At 39.8% G+C, this 10,991-nt stretch overlaps 1 protein-coding gene across 1 annotated transcript; it reads left to right on the top strand.

Moving 5' to 3' along the window:
* Window positions 1–3,800: 3,800 nt before the first annotated feature.
* On the top strand, window positions 3,801–4,292 carry LOC140874133 (uncharacterized). Its single transcript, XM_073277413.1, has one exon. It carries the CDS (start codon window positions 3,801–3,803, stop codon window positions 4,290–4,292), a length of 492 nt encoding a protein of 163 aa, XP_073133514.1.
* Window positions 4,293–10,991: the final 6,699 nt, after the last annotated feature.

Below are 10,991 nucleotides of genomic sequence, written 5' to 3'. Positions count from 1 at the left end.
TCAAGTATTTGAGAAGGACTAAGAATATGTTATTGGTTTATGGGAGTGGAGAACTAAAATTGGAAGGCTATACCGACTTTAGCTTCCAAAGCGATGTTGATGATTCGAAGTCAACTTCCGGTTTTGTATTCATGCTCAATGGTGCTGCTGTTTGTTGGAAGAGTTCCAAGCAAAACTGCACTGCGGATTCAACCACTGAGGCAGAATATATTGTTGCATCCGATGCTGCAAAGTAAGCTGTTTGGATTAGGAATTTCGTCCAAGAGTTGGGCGTTATTTCTAATGGAGTTGATCCAGTCCCAGTGTACTACGACAACACCGGTGCCGTTGCTTAGGCAAAAGAACCAAGGTCTCATCAGAAATCCAAACATGTACTGAGAAAATACCACATCATCCGGGAGATTGTGGAAAGAGGAGAGGTCTCGTTAGACAGAGTCGTCTCCGTAGATAATGTTGCTGATCTACTAACTAAGACTTTACCAGGACCATTGTTCGAAAAGCATCGCGAATCAATGGGTTTGAAGAATATGGGTAGTTGGCTCTAGTGCAAGTGGGAGATTGTTAGAGTAGGTGCCCGTCGTGCCAATGTGTTTGTCGATGGTCCTTGAGAGAACTCTTGTATGACAATCTTTATTTTAATAATATTTGACATTATTTAATTTCGCAAACTTTTATCTGTATACCCATGCAATCTGCATAGATAAAACCCTTGAATATACAAATATTAGAAAGAATTTGAGATGGTCATGGGATGACTATCATGAAACTCATATTTGAAATACTGTATATTCTAAACTGTTTCTAGTCGATTAAGCCGCCACAAATAAGGATAAAGGCCGCTCGAGCTTGAGACTAGTATTTGCGATGTGAGTACCACATTTCATTGGTAAGGGACATGGTGATGTTCAAGCATGCAAATAGGTGCTCCTTGTAGAGTGCATTGAACAACCCTCCCTAAAGGACTTTCCAAGTTGTTATCACTTATCGAGTGGATAAGTCCTAGTTTATGGTTGTACACCGTTAGTCCTTACGACCCGGGACAACATGGAGACTCTATATGCTAGAGCTTCACTTTGACTTGTTTACCGACTCAACCGGGGTCATCAGGTGGCAATGTTGAGTGTTGTGTCGAAACATATAGGAGTCGATGCATTGTAGTCTTGGATTCACCGCTTACCTATGGGTATGGATATCCTATGTGATCTCATGCATATGTAGCTTGAAATCTCTGATCAGATTAGGTGGTAATTAAGAATGAGTTTCTTGAATTTCACCTTCGATGCAACTACAACATGACACATAGTTATCGATTCAATGAAAACTTTCGATAAACCAGTGCTCCTAGGGATATCCTATGTGATCTCATGCATATGTAGCTTGCAGGCACTATCATTTGAATCATTTATCTTCTTTGCTCCCTAGAGCAACAGTGCTTCACATGTTATCTCTTGTGTGCGTACGAGGAAACTTTTACGGAGGGGTTGTCAGAGGTTTCTTGCCAGTGGTTTTACAACATCAGAACCTCCTAGCAGATCTTTATTAAAGATAGATGTTGTACGTGACTTTTTGGATGTCTTTCCGGATGACGTTGCAGGAATTCCACCGATTAGAAATGTGGAGTTCAGTTGAGTTGATGCCAGATACTGTGCCTATCTTTAAGGCATCGTACCGACTTGCTCCTACTGAGTTAAAAAAGCTGAAGGAGCAGATTCAAGAGTTATTGGAGAAAGGTTTTATTCGCCCTAGCTTTTCTCCTTGAGGAGCACCAATATTATTTGTGAAGAAGAAAGATGGCAATATGAGACTGTGTATTGACTACCGAGAGCTCAACAGGCTTACAGTGAAGAATAAGTACCCACTGGCAATGATAGATGACTTATTTGATCAGTTGTAGGGCGCTTTGGTGTTCTCCAAGATCGATCTGCGATCTAGATATCATCAGTTGCGGATCAGAGATGCTGATGTGTCCAAGATTGCTTTTTGAACACGATATGGGCATTACGAGTTCTTAGTAATGCCATTCGGACTGACTAATGCTCCAACGATTTTCATGGATCTCATGAACCGTGTATTCCACCATATCTCAATCAGTTAATCCTAGTATTTATTGATGACATATTGATCTACTCTAGGAGCATATACAACATTTGCAAACAACCTTGCAGACTCTGAGGGAGCATCGATTGTATGCCAAGTTCAGCAAGTGTGAGTTTTTGCTTGAGCATGTTGCATTTTTTGGCCATGTTGTTTCTAGATATGGAATAGCAGTGGATTAGTCTTAGGTAGAGGCAGTGCAAAATTGGGGGATTACGAAGAACGCATCAGAGATTCACAGTTTCTTGGGTTTAGCCGAATACTACAGGAAGTTTATCAAGGGTTTTTCCTCTATTGCAATTCCCTTGACATTCTTGACCAAGAAGAATGCGAAGTTTTTTTGGAGTCCTGATTGTCAGAGGAGCTTCGATCAGCTGAAGGAGACACTCACTTCTGTGCCAGTGTTGCCGATGCCAGTAGTACATGAGGTGTTAGTGGTGTACACAGATGCATCTAAGCTTGGTTTAGGCACTGTAATTATGCAGTGTGACAGTGTGATTGCTTATGCGTTGAGACAGCTGAAGATTCATGAGCAGAATTATCCAACCCATGATCTAGAGCTTGCAGCAGTTGTGTTTGCGCTGAAAATCTGGAGACACTATTTGTATGGCAAGAAGTGTAATATTTTCATCGATCACAAGAGTCTCAAGTACTTATTCACTCAGAAGGATTTGAACATGAGGCAACGCAGATGGTTAGAGCTCGTGAAGGATTATGATTGTGACATTAGCTACCATCCGGGTAAGGCTAATTTAGTGGCCGATGCTTTGAGTCGGAATACATCGGTTGTATCTTGTTTATCGGTGCAATTGCCACTTCAGAGGTCAATTCAGAGGTTTGAGTTAGAGTTCTACTTGGGCGGGCATGCACCAAGTTTAGCAGTATTGACAGTGCAACCGACTCTTTGAAATCGGATCAGAGATGGACAACCTGCTGATGAGAAGTTACAGCGTATGAGGCAGAGGGACGAGGCCAAGGGCAGTCTTCGTTATACTATCGTAGATGGTATTTTTCAGTACCGAGGTCGGATGTGGGTACCAAACATCGATCAGCTGAGGACAGAGATCCTGACAGAGGCTCACACACCTCCTTACTCCATTCATCCCGGAAGTACGATGATGTATCGAGATTTGCAGTCTTTGTATTGGTGGCCTGGAATGAAGAGGGACATTGGACGATTTGTGTCAGAGTGTTTGACTTGTCAACAAGTCAAAGCAGAGTATCAGCGTCCAACAGGTTTGCTTAGACCTCTTCCCATTCCAAAATGAAAGTGGGAGAACATCACGATGAATTTTGTGGTCGAACTTCCGAGGAGTGCCAGAGGTTGTACATCGATTTGGGTGATTGTTTATCAACTCACAAAGTCAGCTCATTTCTTACTAGTAAGGACAGTCGTCACTTTGACTCAGTATGCATAGCTTTATATCAGGGAGATTGTTAGACTGCATGACATACCAGTGTCTATTGTGTCAGACAGAGATCCGAGATTCACATCTGCATTTTGGAAAAGTTTGCACACAGCTTCGGGGACTAAGTTACTATTCAGCACCGCTTTTCATCCCCAGACAGACGATCAGTCCGAGAGGGTGATTCAGGTCCTTGAGGATTTATTGAGGGCTTGTGTCATCGATTTTCAGGACTCTTGGGAATCGAGATTACCGCTAGCGTAGTTCACCTATAACAACAGTTACAAGGCGTCTATAGGTATGACTCCTTATGCGGCTCTTTATGGGAGGAGATGTAGATCTCCAGTACACTGGGATGAAGTCGAGGAGAGAGTTTTACTGGAACCCGAGATAGTTCAGCTGACTTCGGATATTGTGACACAGATTCGTTACCGTATGAGGACTGCTCAAAGTCGTCAAAAGAGTTATGCTGGCAGGCGACGACGAGATCTTGAGTTTGTTGTGTGTGACCATGTGTTTCTGAAAATGTCGCCTATGAAGGGTGTGATGCGCTTTGGTAGGGGAGGCAAGCTTAATCCAAGATATATTGGTCCATTCGAGATTTTGGAGAGGGTTGGTACGTTGGCCTACTGTTTAGCGCTACCACCAGGTCTTGCGGCAGTGCACAACGTGCTCTATGTGTCAATGCTTCGGAGGTATATCTCGAATCTGTCGCATGTTCTGAATTATGAGCCTCTACAGTTGAATCCAGAGCTAGCATTCGAGGAGAGACCAATACAGATTTTGGCTTGATAGGAGGGGAGGCTTAGGACGCGAGTCATTCCGATGGTCAAAGTCCAGTGGCTGAATCACTCAGAGAAGAAATCTACTTGGGAGACTGAGGCCGACATGAGAACTCTCCACCTGGAGTTGTTTGGATAAGTACTTTAATTTCGAGGACGAAATTAAATTAAAGGAAAGGGGGGGGGGGGAGGGAAGAATTGTAGCACCCGGTATTTTTCATACGTAAATTCGCATGCATAATTAGGAAATTAATTTAATTAAAAATTTAGTTTTTGGAGTTAAATGATTTTATGTGAATTATATGCATGGTTTAAATTTATTTCAGCATTTAACCCGTAATTATGGAATTTTAAGATTTTTGCGTAAATGATTTATTTGATCGCGTAGATGATACCGTGGACGAACGAAATGTTGATTTTCATCCAAAATATTTTATGAGATTTTTATGGACCTTAAAATATTATTTTAAGGTATTATTTCATAAAAATAATCGTTTTAATATTTATAGATATGCATTAGCCTATTTTTCTCCAAAATAAGTCATTTTAATGACTTTTTAAGACTTTTAAAAATCCCTTAAAATAATATTTTGGGATTTATGTTTTATTATCAGATTTGTTAATATATTTAGGAGCTTTTAAAAATTTATTTTATTAGTGTATTAATTAGTTAATTATCCTAAGCTTATTTATAATAATATTCACCCTAAATTCTACCCAAACCTCACGATTAAAACACTCAGCCGCCACCTCCATCTATTTCATCAGACTCTTCATCAGAAAACAGCCTCCATTGCCATAACTTGAAGGTTTTTAACTCGGTTTGGTGATCCGTTCATCCCGGAGCATCGTACACGCGTCGTAGGCCTCGGTTTTCATTCAAATATTTATCAAAGGCATGTTGAATTCTTTTCATTTCAACCCCATATAAGCTACATACTCTGATTTCATCACTTTTTGCATTGATAATATGATATTCATGCGAGATATTTATTTTATGGATGAAAAACTCATGATTATGGCTTGTTTGCATCTTATTCTCACGTTTTTCTAGCATGGTTTGAACATGGCTGCTGCTACTTGGCTGGAGACGTGTATAGGTGTCCTTAGGGTCAGTTGGCTTGAGTGGTTCGAGCCAAGAGAGGGCCAGATCGAGCCATATCAATTGATGGCTAAGGGTGCGTGCAGATTTGGGTTCTGAGGGAGAAGGCTTAATTTTCCTTCCCCATGCCACGGTATGGGCTGATTTTTGACTGGTTGGAAACCTCAAGTGATCAGTGGTTTGACAGCAAAAGTTGACTGGAGTAGGGAGAACGAACGGTTTCGGCCGAGTCGCACACCTGCGCGCGCGAGATCAGATATGGGCTGGTGTTTGGGTGCGTTCTCCACCTATAGTGCATCGTTTGGGTTGGTTCTTAGATTTTTGGAAAGGTCTTGAAGTGGGCTAGCCAATGGAGGTGGTTTTCCGGCCAGGGGTGGCAAGAGCTGGCCAGCAGCAGGCCATAAATACCTGCTGCTCAGGGCCGAGAGCAAGGTGAAGAGGGGGAAACGGGCTGTTGGGTTTCTAGAGGGGACGGGCTCGGATTTTTGGGGTCCGGGTTGGGTTAGTTGGGTCATGGATTATGATTTTGGGTCTGGGTCCGGGTTTGGTTAGTTGGGCTCGGGTCTTTTAATTTTAAGTGATTAATTAGTATAAGTGTGTTTTGGGCCTTTAAATTATATTAAATACTTTATAGGGCTTTTAATTATATTATTAGGCCTTAAAATTAGTTATTTAAGTAAGCCCAATTTCATGGGCTTGAGAGCCCATGGGAATTATTGGGTCAGTCTGTGAATTTTTGGGCTTTTCAGTGATTATTATTGGTCTTAATTAAGTTATTGAGCTTAACTATTTTATTTGGACCCAATTATGTTTAAGTATTTTATTTGGATCAAATTATGATGTTTGAGCTTAAATTAAGTTAATGGGCCAGTCTTAGATTTTATGGGTTTAAGTCTAGGGGACCAACAGTCTGGAGAATCCCATGAAAAAGAACTAAGTCCGGAATATATATTTAATTTATTTTATGCATGAAGATTATTTTAAGTATAAGTATATGTATATTATGAAAATTAATTAAATATATATTACGGATATATTTGAAGTGCATGCATACATGAAATATTTTTATGATGTGTTTATGATTGAGAATTGAGCATGAAAAATATTTTTGATGGAAATTGAAGTGATGTGATAGCACAGAGGTGGTTTACCACAAAAATAGAGGTAGTTTACTACCAGCACAGAGGTGGTTTACCACCAGCACAGAGGTAGTAAACTACCAGCATAGAGGTGATTATTCACCGCCACATACGTTGGTTCTTTAGACTGATCAGTCGGTACAGTTATTAGTCACATTCATGGATATGATCATAGACCGTTTATGATGATGACATGCTCAATTATGATATGTATGATTAGTTATGTTATATGTATGGAGTGATGATGACAGATTCTTATGATGCATTAATTTCAAGATCATGCATGCATGTTCATGTAAATTATTTGATTAGTATGATTATGTGGTTGCATGAATTTAAACATTGTTATTATGAGATAAAACATGTTGGGCATCTAGGCTCACTATGCTTATATGGTGCATGTGAGTATGATGATATAGTTGATGACACGGTTGCTCCGACCAGCGGTGAGGGACTATGAGTTCACACGCAGACGACACCCATGACCGATGCTATCTGTATTTTATGTAATGATATTTTATCAGTACTTTAAAACAAGATTTTCGCATTTACACATTTTTGGTGGTTGAAAATAGTATTTTATTATAGGTGCATGGTTTATTGATTGTTAGTTGAGATATTAATTTATTACTTCATGATTTGAGAATTTTATTAAAAATTTGCTCATCATTTATATCAAGTTTTTAGAAGTTTTAAATTTTAAGTTTTTATATATATATGTATGGGAATATTATTATTATTATTATTATTATTATTATTATTATTATTATTATTATTATTATTAAAAAAATTCTATTATTTTATTAGATCGAGTCGTTTCATTTGGTATCAGAGCACGGTCCTTGGAGGGTGACTAGTGTTCTACCTGAAGCTCAGAAGTCACACTATCGGTCTGTAAGTTTTAAATATTTTAATATGTTTTACTAGGAGCATGTGTTCATATTTTAAGGTTTTTATGTTATGAAAGTTTTAAATACTTAGTTATGCATTGCGATTTACGTGAGGAATGTGTGGTGATGCAATATGCCTCGGAGACGAGTAGTCCATATGTGTGAAATTGGGTAATTTAAGATTTGGGTGCATCTTCTTGAAAATATTTTTCGTGCAAAGAGGATTCTGGTTAGAGGTAACTCTACATTTGCGTTGCTAGATTCTGGAGCTACGCATTCGTTTATCTCACAAGAGTTTATCAGGCGGGTAGGTATCACACCTGAGGTTGGTACCATAGGGTATGATGTCACCATGCCGTCTGGGAAGATTCTTACTACCACTAGTATCATCAGAGTTTTGGAGTTAGAGCTGCAGGGACACTCCATCAGGGCTGATCGAGTGGTTTTGCCGTTGACCGGGTTTTATTTGATATAGGGCATGGACTGGCTGACAGTCAATGGAGCTTCGATTGATTTTCGTCGGAGGACAGTATTAGTGAAACCTCCTGAGGATGTATCATTTATCTTGTTTGCGCCCCAGAGCGGATGTGCTTCACATGTCATCTCTTGTGTGCGTGCGAGAAAACTTTTATGGAGGGGTTGTCAGGGGTTTCTTGCCAGTGGTTTTACAGCATCAGAACCTCCTAGTAGATCTTTATCAAAGATAGATGTTGTACGTGACTTTCCGGGTGTCTTTTTGGATGACGTTGCAGGAATTCCACCGATTAGAGATGTGGAGTTCAGTATTGAGTTGATGCCAGATACTGTGTCTATCTCTAAGGCACCGTACCAACTTGCTCCTACTGAGATGAAAGAGCTGAAGGAGCAGATTCAAGAGTTATTGGAGAATGGCTTCATTCGCCCTAGCTTTTCTCCTTGGGGAGCACCAGTGTTATTTGTGAAGAAGAAAGATTATAGTATGAGATTGTGTATTGACTATCGAGAGCTCAACAGGGTTACAGTGAAGAATAAGTACCCACTGCCAAGGATAGAAGACTTTTTTGATCAGTTGTAGGGCAATTCGGTGTTCTCCAAGATCGATCTGCGATCTGGATATCATCAGTTGCGGATCAGAGATGCTGATGTGTCCAAGACCGCTTTCCGGACACGATATGGGCATTACGAGTTCTTAGTAATGCCATTTGGACTCACTAATTCTCCAGCGATTTTCATGGATCTTATGAACCGTGTATTCCAACAATATCTCAATCAGTTCATCCTAGTATTTATTGATGACATATTGATCTACTCCAGGTGCATAGAAGAGCATAGACAACACTTGCAAACAACCTTGCAGACTCTGAGGGAGCATCGTTTGTATGCCAAGTTCAGCAAGTGTGAGTTTTGCTTGAGCAGGTGGCATTTCTTGGCCATGTTTTTTCTAGAGATGAATAACATTGAATCAGCCTAAGGTAGACGCAATGCAAAATTGGGGGATTCCAAAGAACGCATCAGAAATTTGCAGTTTCTTGGGTTTAGCTGGATACTACAGGAAAATCAAGGGTTTTTCCTCTATTGCATTGCCCTTGGCATCCTTGATCAAGAAGAATGCGAAGTTTGTGTGGAGTCCTGATTGCCAGAGGAGCTTCGATAATCTGAAGGAGGCACTTATTTCTGCGCCAGGTTGGCGTTGCCAGTAGCACACGCGGTGTTAGTGGTGTACACAGATGCGTCTAAGCTGGGTTTAGGTGCCGTAGTTATGCAGTGTGACAGAGTGATTGCTTATGCATCAAGACAGCTGAAGATTCATGAGCAGATTTATCCAACGCATGATCTGGATCTTGCAGCAGTTGTGTTTGTGCTGAAAATCTGGAGACACTATCTGTATGGCGATAAGTGTAAGATTTTCACCGATCACAAGAGCCTCAAGTACTTCTTCACTCAGAAGGAGTTGAACATGAGGCAACGCAGATGGTTAGAGCTCGAGAAGGATTATGATTGTGACATTAGCTACGATCCGGGTAAGGTTAATGTAGTGACCGATGCTTTGAGTCGGAATACATCGATAGTATCTAGTTTATCGGTGCAGTTGCCACTTCAGAGGGCGATACAGAGGTTTGAGTTAGTGGTCTACTCTGGCAGACATGCACCAAGTTTAGCAGTATTGACAGTGCAACCGACTCTTCGAAATTGGATCAGAGATGGATAACCTGCTGAGAAGTTACAGCGTATAAAGCAGAGGGACGAGGCCAAGGGTAGTCTTTTTTATACTGTCATAGATGGTATTGTTCAGTACCGAGGTCGGATGTGGGTACCAAACATCGATCAGTTGAGGACAGAGATCCTGACAGAGGCTCACACATCTCCGTACTCCATTCATCCGGAAGTACAAAGATGTATCGAGATTTGCAGTCTTTGTATTCGTGGCCTGGAATGAAGAGATACATTAGGCAATTTGTGTCAGATTGTTTGACTTGTCAGCAAGTCAAAGTAGAGTACTAGTGTCCAGCAGGTTTGCTTGGACCTTTTCCCATTCTGGAATGAAAGTGGGAGAACATCACGATGGATTTTGTGGTCGGACTTTCGAGGAGTGTCAGAGGTTGTACATCGATTTGGGTGATTGTTGATCAACTCACCAAGTGGTAGCGCTTATCGCATACGCCCAAATTACCCGACTCAATCAGATAAACAAATTAATGTAGTAGTGTGAGTAGGGATCGTTCCCACGAGAAAAGGGAAATTTAAAAAAATGTTCTTTAAAATAAAAAAGGGGTTTTCAAGTTCGGATTAATTACTAAGAAATTTAAACAACTCAAATTCACTGGCATACAAAAATTAAATAATGAGTGGGGAAATTCAATAAGAGACAAGCCTTGGTTTCGGTCAACTACACCCTTGATTTCATTCGTTCGATCATCGATTATCTAAAAATCTTTAATCACGTAGAATATTCATATTTGAAAATTAAATTCCTGTTTTACCTAAATCTTAGTTAACTAGACACAAGCGTTCTAAGATAACCTTTATCAATGAATCAACCCAATACAAGCGATTAGATTTAAACTCACGATAGTATGCAAACCAGTAAAACTGATAAATCTAGACAACTCATACACAAGCGGATGAATTTAGCCTAGTCAATTATTATCCCTACAATTCCTAACCTCACAAGCGGACGATTATTAATTGTAGTTGCTTCGCAAATCAGATAATTCGAACAATTACGGATTCAAACTCTAATTTAGCAGTAGATTATATATAAGAATTATCAGGTGATCAATCTAATAATCAAACATACAATCATGAAATAAATCAGAATAATACTTGATACTCAACAATAATCAAAATCTGTAAAACATGAATCTCTCGAATAAATTAATCAAGGGCTTCGTCTTCCTTAACCAAGTATTAAAAAAACTAGCCAACACAATTTATGATTAACAAAGTAAGAATAATAAGAAAAGATGAAATTCTAGAATTCTTAGAAAAAACCTAGTCTCCCTTTTTTTACGTTTTCTCCTCTTTTTCACAATCCAAAAACTCCTTCTTGGTAACAAAATCGTCCAAAGATAAGCCTAGCAATTAAAATAAGAGTTTTC

The sequence above is a fragment of the Henckelia pumila genome, chromosome 1 (assembly GCF_033568475.1).
Source record: "Henckelia pumila isolate YLH828 chromosome 1, ASM3356847v2, whole genome shotgun sequence".
NCBI lineage: Eukaryota > Viridiplantae > Streptophyta > Magnoliopsida > Lamiales > Gesneriaceae > Henckelia > Henckelia pumila.
Note: the sequence above shows the minus strand (reverse complement) of the source record. Positions and strands in the feature narration are given on the sequence as shown.

Excerpts from the sequence above, each read along its gene's own strand:
- LOC140874133 (XM_073277413.1), top strand. The coding sequence starts at position 3,801 with ATGACTCCTTATGCGGCTCTTTATGGGAGGAGATGTAGATCTCCAGTA.